This window comes from Artemia franciscana, chromosome 10 (genome assembly GCF_032884065.1).
Source record: "Artemia franciscana chromosome 10, ASM3288406v1, whole genome shotgun sequence".
NCBI classification, from domain to species: domain Eukaryota; kingdom Metazoa; phylum Arthropoda; class Branchiopoda; order Anostraca; family Artemiidae; genus Artemia; species Artemia franciscana.
The window spans coordinates 30,426,450-30,450,943 of NC_088872.1; the positions used below are offsets into that span (position 1 = coordinate 30,426,450).

At 36.3% G+C, this 24,494-nt stretch overlaps 1 protein-coding gene across 1 annotated transcript in view; it reads right to left on the reverse strand.

The window, feature by feature from the left end:
• Positions 1-20,432, reverse strand: part of LOC136032054 (splicing factor 3A subunit 2-like) — a 31,903-nt gene extending 11,471 nt beyond the window's left edge. The window contains exons 1-3 of the mRNA XM_065712160.1: positions 20,338-20,432; positions 10,805-10,989; positions 813-946 (exon numbers count right to left, since the gene is read on the reverse strand). Coding sequence (XP_065568232.1) covers positions 813-946; positions 10,805-10,958 — 288 coding nt within the window. The 5' untranslated portion in view covers positions 10,959-10,989; positions 20,338-20,432. The remainder of the gene's footprint in view (positions 1-812; positions 947-10,804; positions 10,990-20,337) is intronic.
• Positions 20,433-24,494: the final 4,062 nt, after the last annotated feature.

Consider the following 24,494-nt stretch of genomic DNA (forward strand, 5'->3'; position numbering starts at 1 on the left):
GATATGGTACGGACTATACTGAGACTTACGAAGATGACCAAAACATGGAATCTCTAAACTCTAATGTGTCAGCTGCTACTGGAGAAAGTGTGTATCGGCTTTTGCACGGAAAACAGGTTGACATCGTTAACAATATTTTTAAAAGCTGCCAATGATACTAATTAAAAAGGTAAAGGATACGGCATTAGACTTTACAGTCCCTACCAGCGGTGCTGATCTCCGTTTCATGTCCCTTCAGCCAGGAAGTGCAATGGGGGGTTGGGGGCCAGCCATCCTGTGCTTTCGCACACCCTTCCTGTTTACCTTCCCCAGATTTCTCCAGGTACCCATTTAGAGCTGGGTCGACTCTGGCTAAGCTTACAGAGTCACGCCACTGACCCCCGTCCCAACTGAAGAATTGGGTACACTGGGATTCGAACCCTCGTCCTCTCAGACAAAGGATCCCCAATCCAGCGCACCAACCAACTCGGCCAGGACGGCTGATACTATGATGATACTAATTAGGGTGGAAAAAATGTTATTACATAGGCCTAATGGTAAAACTTCTGTGTGTAAAACCTCGTATCGTATTCTTGTGTGACGAAAATCACGAAGTAGAATATATGGCGTTTACTTGAATTGCATTAACTCTATTGCCTTTTTGGACAAACAGTAAGAAAAATAGTAAAGGAAAAAAAAGGTCTGAGCTTCCAAACTTTCGAAACTCTCCCCTTAGCTATCGATTTTGATCTATGGGGAAACAAAAAAGAAAAAAGAAAAAAAGAAAAGTAAGTCAAACCAATAGACTAAAACCATAAAGCAGATGAACCAACCTGTTGAGGAGCTTCTCTAGCTTCTTTTGCAGCTCTTCTTGCCAAATTGGCTTGATGCTTTTTGCCCTGAGTATGGGCTAGATATGATCCTTCGTTATTGTGCAAAGTCAAACAAAGTTTACATTCGTAGGTACCTGTGAGAAAGAAAATCTGAATCAAAGCCCAATCCAACATTTTTCTAGCTAAAAAAATTAATCCTTTTCTAGCTAAAAAAAAAAACAAAAAAAAACAGCAATTTCCTGATGGAAATAAAGAGCAACATTGAAACTCAAAGCGAGCCAAAAAATGGCTTCTCAATCTAATATTATTACTAGCTATTGCAGAGCCCCATATAAAGCAAATATTGTATGCAAGAGAAAATAAAAAATATAAAAAGAAAAAAACTGACTTTACAACAAATAAATAGAAACTACACCTATATAAATAAATAAATAAATAAGTCCCAAACACAGAAAAGATCTTTTTTACAAAAAAGTAGTCATTTTCAAAAAGTTACCAATTTTCGACATAGTTACCAAGTTTTTTGAAACAGTTTTCGCCGCCGGCTCCAAAAACCAAGAGTTCACTGCTGTTTTCAGGTCGTCGACATCTTTTTAAAGGTTGCCACTGAGGTGACAGCCGGTTGTAATGGACACCAAACATGGGTTTCGTATATCATGCCCAAATCGAGGCAACAGAACATGGAATGAAAACACACACTCCCCTGAAAAATTTGAAGGCCGAACATCCCCTCTCTCCCAGCGCAAAATCATGGCATCGGTGATTGGGAATAGGCATGGTGTTTTTGGTCGACTTCAGGCAACGGAAGAACCACTATCAATGCTTAAGCATTCTGCCTAGCCCAGAGAAAGCCCCGTAGAGCGATTAAAAAAAAAAAAAAAAAAAAAAAAAAGGAAGTAGTTCGATAGGAAGTTTTAGATCACCCACAATACAGTCCTGATCATGCGCCGAGTGATTACCACCCGTTTCTCCCCATTAAGCAATACCTCAGCGGCAAACGTTACAATAATGATGATGACGTAAAAACGGAAATGAATTCCTGATTAGCGGAACAAGCGGCAAGTATACAGAGGTTACTTTAAAATTAGTTGAGAGGTATGATAAGTGCTACGACAAACTTGGCAACTATGCTGTTAAATAGAGTAAAGTATAAACTAATTTGAAAATAAGTTTACTCTTTTTAAATAATAATTCGTTTGGTGCCTATGATCAAACAGACCTTAATTAAAAAAAAAAAACACCTCGTAGTAAGCTTGTACTGTGCTTACAATACATACAAACTAACAACTATACCCGGCACACTAGCAAAGGTACCATGGACAGTTCACTATCTTTCAATTTTGCCTTTCATTTAATGAAGTTACAGCTTTCTGGTACTAGGCGTATTCCCTTCCCCCCAAATAAAATCTCCCCACGGAAAATTCCCACACACACAAAATTGATCTGGCAAAGAGAAACTATGACAAATAAAAACAATGATTCTACCTATTCTACCTGTATTCCAAAACATAAGGCATAATGTATGATGTAGAATATCCTACAACATATATTTTTGCACTTTAACTCATTTTAATTCTTTTTTTCGTATTTTTTTGGTGCGGGGGGGGTGTTTGAGGTATCAGGACAGGACAAGATAAAGGTAAAAGAAAATAATTCGAAAATATGAAATTAGTGGCAACTCTGTTGCCACAGTGATGGCAACGAAGAGTTGTCCTGTGATGAAAAGTACACTGAAATAATAGGCTGGGACAAAGGAGAATTAATCTGGTTCCGACCAGAGGCGTTACAAGCCAAAATATTTGAGGGGGGCTGAATTTCACCGACCGGCATGTCTGATTTCGGTGATATTACTGTTAATATAATTTTATTTACCGTTCTTTACCGACTGAGACTTATCTTCTTTGATTTATTTTATGTCATATATTTCCACCAGCCCACTTGCCAAAGTAATAATAATAATAAACAAGAGTCAAGAGCTCATATGGCACTTGTGACGAGGTCGGAAGTACCAAGAGCATCTTCCCACCAAGTCTCTCCACTCTAAGCGTTTTCCAAGATTTCCCACTCCAACTCCTACCCCCACAATATCACCGGGTCCGGTCGAGATTTAAAATAAGAGCTCTGACACACGAGGTCCTTCTAAACATCAAATTTCATTAAGATCAGATAACCTGTTCGTAAGTTAAAATACCTCCTTTTTCCTAATTTTCCGAATTAACCGTCCTTCCAATCCCCCCCCCCCCAGATGGTCGAATCAGGAAAGTGACTATTTCTAATTCAATCTGATCGGATTCCTGATACGCCAGCCAACTTTCATCGTACTATCCGAAAGTTATCTGAAAGTGCCCGAACTAGCAAAACCGGGGCCAAAAGACAGAGAGACAGGAATTTAAATTGCGATATAGGACTCCAGGTCTTGTGCTTATTCTTCCCACTAGGTTTCATCCCGATTTCTCCACTCTAAGCGTTTTCATGGATTTCCGGTTCCGCCCTAAGACCCCCCCCCCTCAATCTCACTGGATCCGGTTGGGATTTAAAAAAAGAGCTCTGAGACACGAGGTCTTTCTAAATAACAAATTTAATTAAGATCCGATCACCGGTCTGTAAGTTAAAAGCACCTCATTTTTTGTAATTTTTATTACCCCCGCCAACCTCCTCAAAGAGAGAGGTTCGGTCCGGTTACATCAATAACGTATCTAGGACATGTGCTTATTCTTCCCACCAGGTTTCATCCCGATATCTACACTCTAAGCATTTTCTAGTATTTTTGGTTTCCCCCCTCCAACTCTCCCCAATGTTACTGAATCCGGTCGGGATTTAAAATAAGGGCTTTGAGACACGACGCCCTTCTAAATATCAAGTTTCATTATGATCTGGTCACCCGTTCGTAAGTTAAAAATACCTCATTTTTCTATTTTTCTGAATTACCCCCCCCCCCAAAGAGAGTAAATCCGGTCTGGTTATGTCAATCACGTACCTAGGACTTGTGCATATTCTTCCCACCAAGTATCATCACGATCTCCCCACTCTAAGCGTTTTCCAAGATTTCCAGTTTCCTCCTCCAACTCCCCCTCCCAATGTCACCAGATCTGGTCAAGATTTAAAACAAGAGCTCTGAGACACGAACTCCTTCTAGATATCAAATTTCACTAAGATCCAATCACCCGTTCGTAAGTTGAAAATACCTCATTTTTTCTAATTTTTTCCGAATTACCGAATTATGTCCCCCATCACCTTCCCAAAATAGAGAGCATCCGATCCCATTATGTCAATGACGTATCTAGAACTTGTGCTTTTTCTTCCCACCAAGTTTCATTGCGATCTCTCTGCTCTAAGCGTTTTCCAAGCTTTCTCTTTTCACCCTCCCAACTCCCCCCAATGTCACCGGATCCAGTCGGAATTTGAAATAAGACGTCTGAGTTACCGGGTCCTTCTAAATATCAAATTTCATTAAGACCCGATCGCTTGTTTGTAAGTTAAAAATACTCATTTTTTCAAATTTTTCCGAATTACCCCCCCCCCCCCCAATTCCCCCAAAGAGAACGGATCCGTTCCGGTTATGTCAATCACGTATCTGGGACTTGTGCTTATTCTTCCCACCAAGGTTTATCCTGACCTCTCCATTCTAAGTGTTTTCCAAGATTTCAGGTTACCCCACCCCCTCCCCCCGATGTCATCGGATCCGGTCGGGATTTAAAATGAAAGGTCTGAGTTACAAGGTCCTTCTAAATATTAAATGTCATTAAGATCCGACCACTCGTTCGTAAGTTAAACATACCTAATTTTTTCTATTTTTTTGAATTAACACCCCCCCCCCCCAAATCCCCCAAAGAGAACAGATCCGTTCCGGCTATGTCAACCACATATCTAGGATTTCCGTTTATTTTTCCAACCAAGTTTCATCCCGATCTCTCCACTCAAGCGTTTTCCAAGATTTCAGATTTCCCCCTCCAACTCCCCCAATATCACCGGATCCGGTCGAGATTTTAAATAAGAGCTCTGAGACACGATATCCTTCTAAATATGAAATTTCATCAAGATCCGATCACACGTTCGTAAGTTAAAAATTCCTCATTTTTGTTCTAATTTTTCCATATTAACCGACCCCCTAATACCCTCCAGATGGCCGAATCGGGGAAAAGATTATTTCTAATTCAATCTCGTCTGGTCCCTGATACGCCTGCCAAATGTCATCGTCCTAGCTTATCCGGAAGCGCCCAAACTAGCAAAACCGGGACAGACAGACCAAGAGAAATTGCAATCGCTATATGTCACTTGGTAAATACTAAGTGCCATAAAAATTGAGCCAGTGGCCCTCTCGCCTCATATGTGAAACTCCTGCCATGAACAATAGGACAAGATACATGATGTAGTGCATGGCGCACTTCAGAAGATCTTCCCGTCTGAATTACCATTAAATGAACAGAAAAGATATGTAAGTGGATGTCGACTGAAACCCAATTTTTCGGTTACTATGGATACATATTCCACAGCAATTCTATAAGTGATGTTATCTATTAGGACATAATGGGTATGAGAAAGAGTTTAACTAATTGGGGGGAGGGGGATGCTGACCGAAACGGAGATGAACTAGGGACCCCAGATGGGGCATTGCTGCTTTCAAGCCAGTTGAAACAAGGACAGGGATTCTTCTATCTTGTGGTATCAGCTCCAAAACATTATCAATTAGGTAATGATGCAGCAAAGCTCAGCATTTCCTCTTTTTTTGTAATGTGGCATTGAAAATATGATTTACCTCTGAGTTTGTTCAAGCTTCCCACATATAATTGCTAGTCAATCATTGTAGATAAAAAATTATATGATGGAATCCGTAAGTATTGGGGGGGGGGAGTAATACAAAGAATTCGATAACGATCTATTTTGATCAAAAAGGACACATTGATTTTTTTTTACTTCTTTAAATACGCAATGTTTGACTAACTTGGTTAGTGACCTACAAGTTAAAAATAAAACTCGCTGGCATCAAAGAATTTTATAATTCAGCAGTTAAATTGTGCCCCCGATGAAATATTTTCAATGATGGCGATCATAGTGGTGTTCTTTCTAGTTTTTTAATTCACTCAATTCCAGATAATGAAACTCAAAGTCGTATTATTGCTCTAATGCATGGTGCTATCAGTGTCGATTCACTAAAAAGTACAAGGCAAACCGGTTGTTCAAAACCAGTACCCCCCCCCTCGATATAGCCTTGTATATGGCACTGTAATCTGGTGCTATCAAGTGAAGTTTATAAAAAAAAGCAGTGTAGATGAAAAGTAGATGTACACGCTAATTTTCGAATGAGTCCTCACCTACCTCTTTATGGTCTTCTGGTAGCCTGCTAGCACAGAAGGGAAAAAGGAGACACATCCATTCTACCAATACAAAAAATTAATTTTCCTTGTTTGCCTTGACAGGGAATATAAACCTCCAGTTAAGGGTTTCTGACAAAGATTATTTCAATAGTGTGCTTTTTATTTCGATTCGACATTATGTTTGAGGGTTTTCTGGCTCTTTCTCTACATAAAAAAAAAAAATTATTTTCAGACTTAAAAGTTAATCTTTAGTTGAATTTGAATAAAAGCTAATGCTTCCGATCTGGTGTCACTTGTAGAGGCGGACACACAGTTAATGTTTGGGGGAATCACTGAAAGCTGGATTCCCCCATCAATATTTTCATCCTCCCCCCTCATTGTAAATTGCAGAATTTTTGACGTCCCTGGTGGGCATGTACCTCCAAAACCATCTCTTTAGTCTGCTGCTGGTCACTTAAGGGAACTTTCTCAATAGGCGGATTTATTCAAAAAGTTTATTTTTAATAAAACAACAAAAGAGAGAATAATGAGGACTTTTTTCCCAAGACAGTGAACCAACAAAACCTATTTGAATATTTCGGCCCTATATCTAAGGGCCGTCTTCAGCAAAGAAAAAATAAAAAAACAGTAAAACACTTACAATAAAAGTTCTCAGTTGAAAATCCATTTTTAATTATAAAATAGCCTTGGCATCATTACTTCTTAACGAAAAGTTCAGCCAAGACTGTCTAATAAAAGCTAACATTTTACAAGATAAGAAGGTTCATTCATTTCACTAACTGTATTTATTAAAAATTGGAATGATTTCTTATTGCGATATTTGCCTTCTCTACAGCTAATCTGATAGTTCTTTTGATATTGGGCTTGTTTTTGTTCGTTCCTATTTTTGTTTCATTTTGAATTAGATTATTTTCTATAATTAATTTTGTGTACATAGGGTTGAGTGTGTATTCACCCAAGTCTCTATTTAGGGATGTATTATTATTTAAGTTTCGTTTGATTTCGATTGCCTCACGGACAGTTTGTTTGATTCCTAGGTCATTGCTAATTAGAATTGTTTCGTCAAATAGAACATAATGGTTTGGATTTTCAAAAATATGATTACTTAAAGCTGAATCGAAAGATATGGAGTTATTTTTAGATTTTAACGCTTTTTCAATACTTTCTTTGTGTTGCTGTAATCTTGTTCCTAAATTTTGGTGGGTTCGACCAATGTAATAATTTCCACATCTACATGGTATTTGATACACCCCTCGTAGACGAGTAATTGGGGTTTTATCCTTACCAGAATAGACAAGATTCATTTTACTTAAATTGCTTGTGAATACAACACGTAAATTGTTCTTTAAACAAACTTTTTTCAGTTTTGAAGTAATTTTCGGAATATAAGGCAGGTAAATCGTGCTTGTGGGTTTATTAGAATCATTTACTGGTGTGGGATTTAAGGCTTTATAAGAATGCATCTTTAATCTTTGAGCAATAACAGTATTTATGAGAGAAATTGGGTACCCGTTGCCAAAAAGTATGTCTGTAATAAAATTTAATTCTTTTTTAACATACGGCTCTGAACAGATATTAAGTACTCTATCCACAAGAGATATTACCACACCTCTTTTAACCTGTGGAGGATGGTTAGATTTGAAGTGATGGTATCTATTATTGTGCGTAGGTTTTCTGTAAACCGTAAAAGCTTTTTAGCTGAAATATTTACAATCGCAGGTCCAGGACTTATCTTAGGATTGTAAACTGGGTTGACCACTTGAGACTCGTATTTCGTATAAACTGGGAATCAACCCAGTTTACAATCCTAAGATAAGTCCTGGACCTGTGATTGTAAATATTTCATCCAAAAAGCTTAGCTATGTTGAAGAAAAAGTCCTAGAACAAGGGCCAAAATTTTCGTTTTTACCGAAACAAGTTCCAGTTGCAGACTTGGTAGCATCTTTAGAATCCACTCTCCACAAATGTAGTGCTCTTGTTTCAAACCCGGATACAGTTAGATCTTGTTTAATTAACACTCTTTACAACACCTCATTAAAACTTCCTAATTCTCCCAATAACGCAACGGAAAAATCATATGACACAAAGGTTTTGAATAAACTCCGTAAAGATTCCTCAATAATAATCACTAAAGCCGATAAAAGCAACTCCATAGTAATTATGAATAAAACTGATTATGATGGTAAAATTCAGTCACATTTAAATGATACAACCACTTATGTTAAATCAACCCATGACCAGACTGATCAATTTGCTCAAAAAGTAATAAAAGAATTAAAAAATTTGAAAGAAAATGGCAGAATCACTCCACAGTTGTACAATAAATTCCTCCCTCGTCGTGTTTTTTGCTCAAAGTTTTATGGATTACCAAAATTGCACAAACAAGGCATTCCTCTAAGACCCATTGTAGCTAGTACAAAATCACCTGCCTCAAACATTGGAAAATGGTTATGCACTGCATTTAAACCATTGCTTCACTCCCAAAAATCTTATATAAAAAATTCAGTTGATCTTGTAGAAAAATTTAAACAAATAGACATTTCTGAAAATTCCATATTAAGCAGCTTTGACATAGTTTCTATGTATACTAGTATTGATGTTTCAAAATCTGAACAATTATTGCAAAATAAACTGGAAAACAATTACCATCTAATCGAAGAGTCAGCAATAGGTCTAGACATTGATGTTCTCATGCATTTGGTTAAATTATGTAACAAATATTCCATGCACTTCCAGTTTCGAGATTCATATTACAAACAGGTAAGGGGCCTTCCTATGGGAGCACCTCTATCAGGCCTACTCGCAAATATTTTCGTCAAAAATCTTGAAAATTGGGCCCTAGATTCGTATTTTCTTAATCATGTGTTTTGGGGACGTTTCATGGACGACATAATTTCAGTTTAGAATTATGGCGAAAGTGAAGTTAAAGGTTTTCTAGAACATTTAAATACTTACGATAGAAACCTGCAATTCCCTCTAGAGACCGAAAGAGATGGAAAAATACCTTTTTTAGATGTATTGATAATACACAGTGTGAATAAACTTGATTTTACGGTTTACAGAAAACCTACGCATAATAATAGATACCTTCACTTCAAATCTAACCATCCTCCACAGGTTAAAAGAGGTGTGGTAATATCTCTTGTGGATAGAGTACTTAATATCTGTTCAGAGCCGTATGTTAAAAAAGAATTAAATTTTATTACAGACATACTTTTTGGCAACGGGTACCCAATTTCTCTCATAAATACTGTTATTGCTCAAAGATTAAAGATGCATTCTTCTAAAGCCTTAAATCCCACACCAGTAAATGATTCTAATAAACCCACAAGCACGATTTACCTGCCTTATATTCCGAAAATTACTTCAAAACTGAAAAAAGTTTGTTTAAAGAACAATTTACGTGTTGTATTCACAAGCAATTTAAGTATAATGAATCTTGTCAATTCTGGTAAGGATAAAACCCCAATTACTCGTCTACGAGGGGTGTATCAAATACCATGTAGTTGTGGAAATTATTACATTGGTCGAACCCACCAAAATTTAGGAACAAGATTACAGCAACACGAAGAAAGTATTGAAAAAGCGTTAAAATCTAAAAATAACTCCATATCTTTCGATTCAGCTTTAAGTAATCATATTTTTGAAAATCCAAACCATTATGTTCTATTTGACGAAACAATTCTAATTAGCAATGACCTAGGAATCAAACAAACTGTCCGTGAGGCAATCGAAATCAAACGAAACTTAAATAATAATACATCCCTAAATAGAGACTTGGGTGAATACACACTCAACCCTATGTACACAAAATTAATTATAGAAAATAATCTAATTCAAAATAAAACAAAAATAGGAACGAACAAAAACAAGCCCAATATCAAAAGAACTATCAGATTAGCTGCAGAGAAGGCAACTATCGCAATAAGAAATCATTCCAATTTTTAATAAATACAGTTAGTGAAATGAATGAACCTTCTTATCTTGTAAAATGTTAGCTTTTATCAGACAGTCTTGGCTGAACTTTTCGTTAAGAAGTAATGATGCAAAGGCTATTTTAAAATAAAAAATGGATTTTTAACTGAGAACTTTTATTGTAAGTGTTTTACTGTTTTTTATTTTTTCTTTGCTGAAGACGGCCCTTAGATATAGGGCCGAAATATTCAAATAGGTTTTGTTGGTTCACTGTCTTGGGAAAAAAGTACTCATTATTCTCTCTTTTGTTGTTGTATTATGGAAAGGCAGTGTGGTCTTCGTCATTATTTATTTTTAAGTTTTCAGTAGCTATGGGCAATGACAAGAGAGGAGAGAGAAACAAATCTTGTCGATGTTAACCTATACTAACTCTTAATCTTATCTAAGAACTAGGATAGAAGCTACAAATTTCTTCAAAGGGCATAATCTATTTGTGCTTTTGCCTAGATCTACATTCCATGCATTTATTTTTCCTTTGATTAAAATCATTACTGAGATAGATATCAGAAAAAAAAGAGCATATACAGGAACATATTAAGACAGAACAAGAGACTTGTACATTTAATTTATCTCTAAACTAGAACTTTAAACTATACTTTTGAAATACTTTTTTGATACATTTTTGGAAATTTGAGATACACAATACTGAGTATTGCTCTTAAAGTATTAAAAAATCATACAAAAAAAGTCTGATAAGTCTACCTAAATGATTCTTCATAAAATATGGATCCTTGTTTAGATCAATAGTTTCAAGAGCAAGTTGTCTTAGTCTTTCACGACGATCTCGGTTTGTTTCACTCCATGATGCTACTCCTCCACCACCTGTTTTCCCACCAGCACGATTTTGGAAATCCATTTTTCTCTCAACCAAATTCAAGTTAATGATCCTGAAAAATAAAAAACAGTGCTGAAAAAAGTGAAAAAATAGACAATTGGGCAAAATTGCTTTTTTGTTTTTAAAAATCCTTTACCAAAAAGATAAAGGCTACAAAACCCTCCTCAGTGTAATTTATTCAAGTGCATAAAAGAACAATATGGCAAATCAGCAACAACTGATTTTTCATCAGAACTTCTGAAATAGCCAATCGATTTAGTCAAATCAGAGCTCCCGTTTATGAAAGATGCAGGGACTTCGCTTATTTTTTCAAACAGATAATATCAACTTGTCAGTATTCAAAGTAATTTGATGTCTATCTATTTTCAAGTCTAGGGCACGTTACTTAGATAAAACATTGGGTATTTGCAAAACCAAAACTTCAAAATAGAAAGTCAGAAAAGTAATTTGTTTTTGGAAAATCAGTGTCAGCTCCAGTTCCTAAAAACCAGGATCAGTCTATCCACGTTAAAAAAAATAAAATCTACCTTGTCTAGGTGAAAAAGTTACTTCAGTCATGGCAACTTTGGAAATTATTTCAAGTGAGCAAAGTAAATGTGTATATAAGAAATTTCATATCATCTTGCATACTTTTCATAGTATTAGTTAATTAAAATACAAGAGGCCATTATCTCAAATTTCAGGAAGCAATCCAAGAAATTGGAACTTGGCATTCAAGATTGAATTTTCCCAGAAATCTAAAACAGATACAGAATTTTGTTCTCTATTTCTCAGTGAGATAATTTATTTCTGTAGGTATATGCTGCAAAATTGTTCCTAAAAAGCCCACTTTCCCAGCTAGGATTTTCTATTCTGACACCACATGGAACATGATGAAAAACAACAAAAAACATTTTGTTTTCTGTTAGACTACTAGAAATTTACAAACTTCAGTCGAGCTTTTCTACCCTATTTTATGATTACCAAGTCCAGTAAAAACTTTGAGTTTGCATCTCTTACTAATTCAGAGCTACATACCACTGATGACAAGAAAAAAACAAACAAAACAGCTGCCAAGGCAAAGGTGTTGCTTGTCAACATAATGAAAAAGTGACTAAATACCCAAAGTTTATGTAAAGAGCTTTTTTTAATTGACAGTAAGGTGTCAGAAGTATAAGGAATACAATATAGAACTTAGAGCTGACCCATGTACAGACTGGGATGCAATAAACTTGAAAGTTGTATGGTTACACTTCAAGTAACATGCTGAACTCATGTTGACATGACCACTAAGTGGAAAAGAGAATGCAGTGACATGTTTATATTTACTGATATCAGCTGATGAGAAAGGTCCCATGTATTTCATGTATTTTTAATACATGAACATTAACTGCCAGTGAAACAAACAATGTTACATCATAAATAAGGAAGTTTAGTGAACATGCTGAGCTGCTTGCAACCCCAATATTTGCCAGATATCAATTTCATAAACGTAACCTGACAGACAGTGAATCAACAGAAAATATCTGAGTTGGGCATTAAAGCATGCATTTGAAAGAACAAGTGATGAGATGACTAGAGATCAACTAGCTTTTGGAGTTAAGCAGAAACAAAATCCATGAACAATTACTTAGTGAAGGTGGATGCAGTAACAAGACATGAATAAAAATGCAACAAATGTGGCAGAAGTTTTACACCTGGTTATTTCTGTTCATTGAAGGATGCAGTTGAATTACTGAAATGCTATAATTGTGGTGGAGTGATCAACAAAAGTCACCAATGCACTGCAAAAGGAAAAGCTGCATGAAATTCAAGAAGCTAAATCACTTTGTTAAAATCTGCAGAAGCAGTGAATGGAATGTTCATAGAATAGAATCAGAAGAAAGTGGCACTGACATGCCATCACAGTGTTTCATTGAAAGCATCCAGAGCAACGTGGAAAAGTGTAACAAACCTCTTGCCAAAATGTATCTGAAAAAAGAAGGAATTAATGTGGAAATTAAAATCAACACAGGTGCAGAAGCAAACATTATACCAACTTAGATCCTTAAAAAGATGTTTCCAAGGCCAAAAGTAATACCAACTGCAGATATACTCACAAGTTATACTGGTGAGAAATTGAAAGTTACTAGCATATGTCTTTTACAGGTTCAGTACAAGAACAGGAAATCACAATCACATGACTTCTATGTAGTTGACACAGACAAGAAGCCCATACTTTGCAGACAGACCAGCATATTAATGAATTTAATCATATACATATACAAGTTCATATACAACATAGAATAGACAACAAAGCCAAAACCACAGATGAGATTTTGACTGATTACAAGGATGTGTTTGAAGGCATTGGAAAAACGCCTGGAAAATGTAAGATTCACCTGAAGCCAGGAGCCATATTGTCAGTATAGCCAGTGAGAAGAGTACTTCTGGCACTTCAATCTAAACTAAAGAACAAATTGGAATGACTAATCTGCTCTGGAGTTATTGAAAAGGTGAGAGAGCCAACAGAGGGGTCAACTCTACTGTCATTGTGCAGGAGGCAAACAGCAATATCTGTGTTTGCCTATATCCTGGGGAACAGAATAAATGGAAACAAAGGCCATATTATCCAATTCAAATGTTTGAAAATACTGCCAACACATGTCATGGGACCCAAAATCTATTCAAGTTAGATGCTAGTCAACCAATAGGTATTGGTTGATGGTTCTTGATGCTGCCTCACCAGAGCTCACAAAATTCCATACAATGTTTGGAAGATTCAAATGGAGAAGGCACCCATTGGGAATGATTTCAGCTCAAGATGAATATCAATATCAAATGGAGGAGGCCTTTGAAGGATTAGGTTTGGGCCAAATAGTGGATGACATAGCACATGTAGGAACAAGCAAAGAAATCATGCAAATGAGAGTAGTTCTCTAGATAGCAAAAGAGAAGGGAGTCAAGTTTAACAGAGACTACTCCATATTCAAGGCAAAAGTTGTACTGCACTTTGAGCATCTGCTTACCACCAAGGGTGTAAAACCACACCCCAATAAAACCAGATCAATTGCTGAAAAATGGTAGATTTTGGTTTGTAATCCTTAAGTGATACAGAACAAAGATACTCTCAAATAGAGAAAGAACTACTAGGTATAATATTTGCAGCCAACAAACATTTTCACCAGTATACATTTGGAAGAAAAGTCTCTGTGATTACAGACTACAAACCCTTAGAAAACATTCCAAGGAAACTGATCAGTTGATCACCACCTTGCCATCCAGCCTTATGACATGAGATTTACATAAAGACTTGGACCAGAACTCCTCATGGCTGATGCCCTGTCATGTTTGCATATGTCAGACACAGACCCAAAAGAAGAGCTATACATGCATAACATTTTCAAAGGCATCCCTATAAAGTCCAGATTGTGCAAAGCACAACAAATGGTTCAAAATATAATAAGCAGATGCAAATTCTAGCCAAAACAATCAAAACAGATGGCCAGAATACAAAAAGCAATGCCTAACTGGAATTCAGGAGTATTGAAACTGTAGGAATGAAGAAGTAACAAACTGTGGCAGTATCCTAAAGGGATATCAAATCATAATACCCAAATGAATGCACCAAGAAATCATGACCCATCTTCACACAACTCACCTAGGTGTTATCAAAACAAGACAACCTGCACACTCATATATTTTTTGGCAAAATATTACTGCTGACACCAATAAGTACATCTCAGGATATGAGATATGTCAACAATTTAGTGCATGCTAGCAAAAGGAACCCCTCCAAAACTCAGAAATTCTTGAGCATCCCTGGGAACATGTAGATATTGACTTACTGTTCTAGGAAGGAAGGAAGGAAGGAGTTATTTGGTAACTACTGACTACTACTATTTATTATGTTGCTTACATTATATTATTTTTGTAGGTGCTTGAGTCACAATAGATACTTAATGCTTGATAATTACCTTTTCTGATGCTTGTGTGTTTAATGCTTACCTCTACATGGTTGATAAAAATACTTATCACAGACAGACTCAATATTATATATCATGCTCAAAATCAGGAACTTGTGTCCATGTCTGGCAAAGATACATTTAATCAATATATTTTTCTGAGACTAGTCACTGCCTAAGCACTGGGGATATTACCCTCAATCCTTTTAAATATTTTCATTTAACAAAAAAACAGTAATATCCATAGTAATTTTGCATTCAAAGCACTAATGTGTCCTCTTTACAAAGACATAGACAATGATTGTTTGCTGTAAAATGGGTGCTGTCATCCCTTAAATATAAACTTACCCCAAGAATCTGTTCAAAAGTTTATTTTCATGAAAATGATTAAACCCAGGAATGTATTGTCATAGTTTTGTAAAGTGAGTATTCCAATACATAATTCTTTTGTGGAGTTTTTGATAAAATTATAATTCTTATTACTTATCACCAAATGCATCAAATTTTATTACCATTTACATTGACTTTCCACACCATCCTCATGTATAATACAAAATACCATAAAATTGTGATTTTGAGTGTGGCTGTGACATTGTATTTTGTTTGTGTTGTTAAAATGAGTTCCAGAGAACATTTAAGTGGGAATAAAAAAAAGAAAACAAAAGTAGATTAAGATAGTGGCAAAACAAATGAAAAAAATGCCAGACAAATTTTTAACTGTAGATGGGTCCTGTAGTAGCAGTGGCTTTGACCTCAGCTTGGTGTTACAAGACCCAGAAATTCAACCCATTGTAGCAATATACTACAGGACCAACACAAGGACCTTAGCAGAAAAGCAGCATTGTTAATCCATTACATACTTAACTGTAGATGGAGAACAATTAGAACAATCATTATCATTTTCCCAATTCTATCTACTCATAATCTAGAAACATTATTTGTGTCCAAACTATTTTGTAGATGACCAGCAGGAAAAAACCTAGGATTCAAATTCAAATTCAATTTATTTAAAAAACATTCGAAGGACAGAGCCGATTATTAGTTTTTATTGTCATACACATACAAAAATTCGTCGACAAGTCAAAATTAACATTCACAAAATTAATAATATATACAATTAACAATAATAATTGTCACATACACACGAAAATAAGTCAACAAATATACACAAAATTATAATAATACAATTAACAACAATAATCCAGATTGAAAAGTCGATCCAGCATTAAACAACTTAACAAACGAGGGCACAAAACTAAGCTCATAACAAGCATGTGACACAGTCACAGGTTGAAGTTTTGGTACAGGCTCTGCAACGGCCCTGAGTGGCCTTACCCGTGCCGGTTGATGTTGGGGAGGAAGGATATTTTGGTGTATAGGGCTGGACAAAATTTTATTACCAAAGGATAGGGCTAGTTTTAAACGACGAGATCATCTCTAAGCAATGAGGATCATCTCTAAGCAATGATGAAACTAAGAATTTTGTAAACAATATTGCATTGTGGCCAGAATACTTTCCAAAAGTCATATACTTAATAGTCCAATGGTCAAATAACTATGCTTTCAAGCTTAACACATAAACCCTCAAGCCCAAGGGACAAAGGGTGTAAGCTATGCAAGCTGCCCATTGTTAACATATAAGGTTTTAATGCAAGAGATGGTTGTATAAACTTTGTAAGGGGCTCATTAGATTGAGAATTGTAAGTTCTAGTTCTGTTTTTAAGACTCGAAAGTGATTGGAGGGCAACCATCCCTCATGCTTTTTTCCCCAAATACATCTGATCAATAATTTGAGATAGCCACTTTGTTGTAAATGATGGTTGAATAAACTTTAGAGGAGACTCACTCAATTGGAAATCAAAAGTTCTAGTTCCCTTTCTACAAGTCAAAAGTTATTGGAGGGCAACCAGCCCCCCAAGCATTTTTTCCCCAAATACATCTGATGAAAATATTGAGATAACGATTTTGTTCAAAATAGTCTTAAGGTCAAATAGCTATGTAAGTTATTTAAGTTGCACATTGCTAACATATAAAGATATTTATTGTAAACAATGGCATGTTTGATCCTGTCTCTCCAACAAGGCTTAGGAAATTTTGATGAAACTAAGGAAATCTTGAAAGGGATGCAAAACATAATAAAACCATAGTATGTGCTGGCTGGTTGTGAAAAAGGGAACATCAATTTCTAAAGAATGAATGAATGAGGGTACTTAGTGAGAGAAGATGTTGAAGAGAGATTGGAGGGCAACCAGCCCTCCTGCCATCTTTGCCTTTGCCTTTTTTTGGAAGCCCCTCTCTACTTTTTTTGGAAGCCCCTCTACAATGTGCCCATTGTTTACATGCAGGATTACATGTAAGGATGTTGGAACATAAGGGTGGGGGGGGGGAAGGTTAAAGTATTTGGACAGTTTGAAGTCAAAAAACAATTCTTACTTAATAGTATGCAGAATAATTGTATCCAACACACTTTGCATACACATCAGTTATACTTTGCCCCTCCCCCCTCCAGCTACTGTGCAAATGCATAGCCCAAATTTGTTTCTAAAGTAACAAAGAAACTGGTCCTTTTTGTAAAAGTTATAGGTATAGTCCTAGGACATCAGCTCCACATAAGGAAACATGTTAAGAAAAGTTTTCAAGTAGGCTATACTATGGTTGATCCAGCTGTAAATAACATTCAAGAGCAACAAAGTGTGGATGAAGAAAGGGATCTTGGAATTACTGTTGACAACCAGTGTAAATTCAATTCAAACTGAAAAAAGACAGTGTCTCATGCAAACTCTGTCCTAGCACTTTTAAAGAAAACTATATCCAGTAGATCTTCCCATATTTTGTGAAGTTATACAAGGCCCTTGTTACAGCAGTACTTGATCTTGGAATGTGCATAGCATCACCAGGATACAGGGGTGATTTACAACTTCTGGAAGGAGTACAAAGGAGAGCCACAAAGTCAGTGTCTAAGACAAGAGACAAGCCTTATTATGAAGGTTTAAAGGAGCTTAAATTATCTACACTGGTTTACTGATGACAAATAGCTGATATGCTTATGACATGTAAGCTTACTTCATATGACCCCCCCCCCAATTCATTTGTCAATTCCCCAAAATATTGGCACTGACAGGAGGGGGCATTCAAAGAAGCTGTTCAAGCCATCTGTCAAAATTCAACACCAACAACTGTTTTTCTCCTGCCATGTAGTAAATCACTAGAAAAGTCTCACAAATTAAAGTCTCAGCACTCAACAATGAAGATTTCAAGAAGTCACTGGATTTTGAATTGAATGACATTCCCTGGAAGTACCAGTGGGATGCATTTGATGTTTAATCATTCACATCATCAAGTATAAAGCAAGTAACAGATCGAAATGGATCTTAATTTTCTCTAGAATGCAAATTAAGGTAATTAACATAAAACAATTCTTACTTCACATATGCCAAATAACTATAATTAACACATTTTGCACAGGGAGAACCTTTATCTTCACTTCTTTCATTGTTGCAGTTTTTTAAAACAAATTTCTGAACAATAGCCATGGATTTGACAAGTATTTTCTCCATTTTCAAATACAAATGAAACCCCATCAATACTGTCTAATTATTTCTCATATCACACATAAATAGAACAATAGTGAAAAATTAGGTTGGATTAGGTTTGATTAGGCTAGGTTAGATGGTTATAGGGTATTTGTTTGAACACCTTTTTTAGGAATACAAACAAAATATAAAAATATGGTAGAAAAACAACAATACATGGAAATACAAGGAAAGAAGTGAAGATACTATGATTATTCTGTATATTAAGAAGTAAGAATTGTTTTCTCAACATGTTTTCTTATGTAGAGCTTATGTCCTAAGATTACACCATAAGATTACACATTATGTCCTAAGTTATATAATTCAGAACATTGATTTTTCATAATTAAGCTTTTTCTACAATTAGCCATGACTTGATGCCCATAATTATTCTATCTTAAGAATTACAAGCATCATAAGTATTTCCTTCAAGACAACTTCCTTTCTGCTGTTTCCGATGAAAGAGATCTTGGGGTTATTGTAGATCACCAATTAAAGTTTAGCAGCCATGCTAAGTCTGTTTCATCTTCTGCAAATAAAACCCTTGGTATCATAAAAAGAACCATCTCCAGCCGACACCCTAGAGTTCTTATGAAGTTATATAAGACGCTTGTACATCCACGCCTGGAGGTTGGAATGTCATTGGCAGCCCCTTTCTTCAAAAAAGATAGGAAGTTGCTTGAGGATGTCCAGCGTCGTGCCACTAAGATGGTTACCAACATGAATAAATTTCCATACAAAGAAAGACTATGTTGTTTGAAGCTGCCAATGCTGACATACCGACAGAAAAGGGGTGACATTATTTTAACCAAAAAAATCCTCTCTAAAAATACCCTTCCCGGTCTCTTCGCACAGCCCTTGCATTCTGGTACTAGAGAACATTCTTTGAAGCTCTCCATGCAGTGTTCCACAAGTAGACATAGAAGCCACTTCTTCAGCCAAAGAATCATCAATATGTGGAACCAGCTCTCTGAAGAAACAGTTTCTGCTACTTCAATTGACATGTTCAAGTCCCACCTTGATAGGGAATGGCTCTGCCAGGAGTTTCCTTACAATTGGGAAGCTGCAGAGTCCTCCACAAGAGTCTAATCTAACAGCCACAATCTACACCAAACAAATTCTTTTTTTTCTCATGGAGCATCACAAGGATGGATAATCCTTATATCACTCCAAGCTGCAATTTAAGGTAATTTAAGGTTAACTCAAAGCTGTGAAAGGTTAGACTGGTACTAAAGCAGTAACCATGTGCAACACACATATCAACACTAGTCTATATTCATTTTCATACAGGATCCCATCTAACCCATGTCCACTGCATAGTATCCAAGCTTCTCTCTCTTCAGGATAGGCAGGGAGGGGGTGCCTGCTGTCTCTAATCACTTTACAAATAGCATCTATTCATTGCCTTTGCTCAGTCCATAAATCTCAGCCAATTTCATTTTTCACTAGGCTATCTTTTTATCTATAGTGACCCCCTCAGCCTAGGCTATAAGGTCTGTGGATAATTGGCAGGTGTTCTATAATTGGATGATCATATAATATATAATATAATGTGGATAATTGGTCAGATAAAATATAACAGGGCTGCACAGCAAAATGTGTTGGCTAGGGAAGAATTAATCTGCATAACCTAACATGAAGTAATAATGGTCATCTTGACATCTTTCCTTCTCAATAGCCCATAACCTAGACCTTTACCTAAAATAGGCCTATCCATAGGTAAATATCTATATAGTCATAAAATTTAAGCAGAAGCAATAGGTCTAGGTAGGCCTAATAGAATTTAGAAAAGGCTAAAAAAGGTATGAAATGATGTATTCACTTTCTCTCCAACTGAATATATAAATATTCACCTAGACATAAGCCTCTAAACTTCAGTTTCACTTATCAGTAAATTCTACCTACCACCAATAACCTAAGCACTGTGCATCTCTCAAAAACCTTTCTGTTTAGAGTTAAGTCATTTCTTCCTAGAAGGATCAGGCGATATTTCGTAAAAGACACTGCCATTTCGAATTTCTTACTAACGTTACCGAGCCCGCGAAATGTGAGATCGTGCGAAAAATGGAAAACACAAGAATTTGGATGAAAACTTTAGCCACCATATTAAAGCACCTTCCACTTTGATTGTAGAAGCTTAAAAAGTCCAGCTTCTTAAAACAAACGTTTTCAAAAATGAACTAAAAAGAGAAAATAAACTTTTCGATTTTAAGAATTTAAAAAAAATTTAAACGTGGTGCACATTCTACTTAAATAAAAAACTGTGAATTTGTTACCTAAAGCATTCCCAAAGTTATGCTTGTATGATAAATAGTTAGATTAATAGGTAGTTTATTGAAAGAGCACATCGCGCTTATTTTTTTAGAACCGAAAATTGTTTCCCCTTTTGAGTGCATCTGTAAAATGGGGTTTTTCAAACTTTTTTCTTTATGAATTGTTTATTTGAGTCCAGTCCGAAAATATTAAAGCAGTGGAATTAAGTTTCTGAATGTCTAATACCCGGATTATTTTTACAATTATTATCATTTATTACGGGTTACAGCTTAGGACTGGATGGCCCAGTCCTCCGCAAATGTCTTCAGTATCGCATCTAAAAAAAAGTCGAACTTGATTTTCAAACAGTTCAAGGTAATAAACTGTAGTAAGGAGTGACCCGGCTCAATAGTAACCAACACTCTAAAAGATGGAATTTTGATACCAATAGCTACATAAAAAAATCGCATTTTAATGCTGGTTCTAAATATATAAGTTTCATCAAGCTTAGTCTCACCCGTCAAAAGTTAGGAGCCTGAGAAAATTTGCCTTTTTTAGAAAATAGGGGGAAACACCCCCTAAACGTGATAGAATCTTAACAAAAATCACACCATCAAATTCAGCGTATCAGAGAACCCCGTTGTATAAGTTTCAAGCTCCTATCTACAAAAATGGGGAATTTTGTATTTTTTGCCAGAAGGCAGAATACGAATGCGTGTTTATTTATTTATTTATTTTGTTTTCCCAGGGGTGATCGTATCGACCCAGTGGTCCTAGAATGCTTCAAGAGGGTTCATTCTAAAGGAAATGAAAAGTTCTAGTACCCTTTATAAGTGACCCAAAAAATTGGAAGGTACCTAGGCCCCCTCCCACGCTAATTATTCTACCAAAGTCAACAGATCAAAATTCCGATATAGCCATTTTATTCAGCGTAGTCAAAAAACCTTATAACTATGTCTTTGGGGACCACTTACTCCCCCACAGTCCCCGTGGAAGGGGCTATAAGTTACAAACTTTGACCAGTGCTTACATATAGTAATGGTTATTGGGTCGGGTTTTTGGTCGGGGAGAGGGGTTGAGAAGAAGGGAATATGTTAGGGGGAACTTTCTATCGAGAAATTTGTCATGGGGGAAGAAAATTTCCATGAAGGGAGTGCAGGATTTTCTAGCATTATTAAAGAAAAAACAATGAAAAAATAAATATGAAAAAGTTTTTTCAATTGGAAGTAAGGAGCAGCACTAAAACTTAAAACGAACATAAATTGTTACGCATATGAGGGGCTCACCACCTCCTAATACTTCGCTCTTTACGCTAAAGTATTTTTAGTAATTTCAATTACTTATTCTACGGCTTTTGTGATTCAGGGGTCATTATTAATGAACTGGGACAAAACTCGAGCTTTAGTGTAAAGAGCAGGGTACTGACGAGGGGGTCAGCCCCCTCATATATCTAACAAAAACATGAGAATACAAAACTTTGTTATGTAAGCTAATTTATAAGTTACGTATATCTTTTACTTCTAAAAGATTCGTAAAACATTAAAACTTCTAGTTGCCTTTTTAAGTAACCAAAAAATCGGAGGGCAACTAGGCTTCCTCCCCCACTCCTTTTTTTCTCAAAATCATTCGATCAAAACAATGAGAAAGCCATCTAGCCAAAAAAATAAATATGCAAATTATGTTTTAATTATTCCTCTGCGGAGAGCCAAAATCAAACCATGCATTGATTCAAAAACGTTCAGAAATTAAATAATAAAAAAAGTTTTTTTTTAACTGAAAGTAAGGAGCGACATTAAAACTTAAAACAAACAGAAATTAGTTCGTATATGAAAGGGGCTGCTTCCTCATCAACGTCTTGCTCTTTACGATAAAGTTTTTTACTGTTTTAAGAAGTAGAGTTGAGAGAAAGAGTCAAACTTTAGCGTAAAGAGCGGGACGTTGATGAGGAAGCAGCCCCTTTCATATACGAAGTAATTTCTGTTCGTTTTAAATTTTAATGTCGCTCCTTACTTTCAGCTAAAAACGTGTTTTTTTTAATTAATTTAAAAGTAAGATTCTGCTCGGACTTTGGGAGTCTATCGTGTAAAATCGTGTACTGATAACTAGGAAATATCCTGAACTTTCGCGAGAAACATCTTTAGCAGACTCAGAATGTAAGACGCGAGGTGGGTATGGCTGCGAAGCACTAATACAAGGGACATCACTGAAAACAGACTCTAAGCCGTCTATTAGACTTGAAATGCATTAAGCTATCTTGCTGTTTGAGATAAAGTTTGATCATGATTGGGCCTTCTGCAGTTTTCTTTGAGCTTCCTGGCCGTAATCATTTTAGAATATCAAATAGAATGGTCTTTTGTACAATCTTTGGCCCAAATCTTTGGGGGGGGGGAAGGTGGTTACCCTCTGATTACTTTTGCCTCGTAAAAAAACACGAGAGATTTCAATTTCCAATCGAATTGGCCTCTTCCAAAGTTTATACGACCAAGCCTTCCATCAAAACGTAATATGGTACTGGTAGTTAACTAGCATAATGTATAACCCTTTCCCCGAGAGCTTGAGGGGGGGGGGGTCAAACCATTAACCCTAGTTATTTCACACTTGGGGCTATTTTGAACAAAATGGCTATCTCAACATTTTGATCCAATACCTTCGGGGAAAGAGACCGTGGGGGATGGGGCTAGTTGCCCTCCGATAACTTCTGACTCGCACTGTGTGCATGTTACTACTGTTCTTACTATTACAACTGCTTTGGCTACTACTTCTACTTAAGCCAAGGTTATTGAGGTGAAAATTTCAGATAATTTTTAAGGGAATGTTGAACTAAATAAAAACACCCTATGTACATTTAGGTTGCCAAAAAAGTGTATGAGCAATTTCTCAGGAAGAGCTTAGAGTATTAAGTTGAAACTATCAGGGTGTGTAGCAAACACAGAAGCTACCAAAATGCACCCTGCACGTGGTCTGCTACTCTTACTCCTGATACCGCTGTTAACATTACCTGCTACAACTACGACTACTACTACTGAGGCTAAGGGTAGGAAGGTGAAACTTTCAAGGAATGTTAAGAGGAGAAAGTAAATCAAAACAAGCAATATATGCAGGCTGTCAAAAGGGCCTATCGATGTTATCCAAGAAATGGCCAAGACTATTAAGTTGAAACTTTCGGAACATGTTATGGGAGTGTTGAATTAACCAAAGGACACTACATTCATACTACTAATACTAATATAGTTACAAATAGTACTACTAGTACTACTACTACCACTACCAATATTGAAGCTAAGAGTATTACAGTTCAAACTTTCAGAGAGGATGGAGAAGGATGATGAACTAAATCGAAACACCCTATGGCTATGCCGCTTATTAAAAGGATGTAAGAGCCATATCTCAGGATCCACTAGGGTATTAGATTGATACTTTCAGTGCATTCTGAGGGGGATGTTGAACTAATACAAACGTATTACTATGTGCATACTATTACTACTAGGAGTAGTAACAGTACTGCTACTGATACTACTACGTCTAAAACCACCTCTAGTACTACTAAGAATAAGGGAGTTAAGGCGAAACTTTCAGGGAATGTGGAGAAGGATGTTGAACTAAATCAAAATACGCTATATTGATGCGGGTTTTAAAAAGGACTCAACAGCTATATCCCAGGATCGACTTAGAGTATTAAGTTGAAACTTTCGGCACGCGTCGAGGGGGCTGCTGAACCAACAAAAAGGTAGTATATGAATATTAAAATTACTACTCCTGCTGTTACAGCTAATATTACTGCTAGGGCTAAGGGCACAAAGGAGATATTT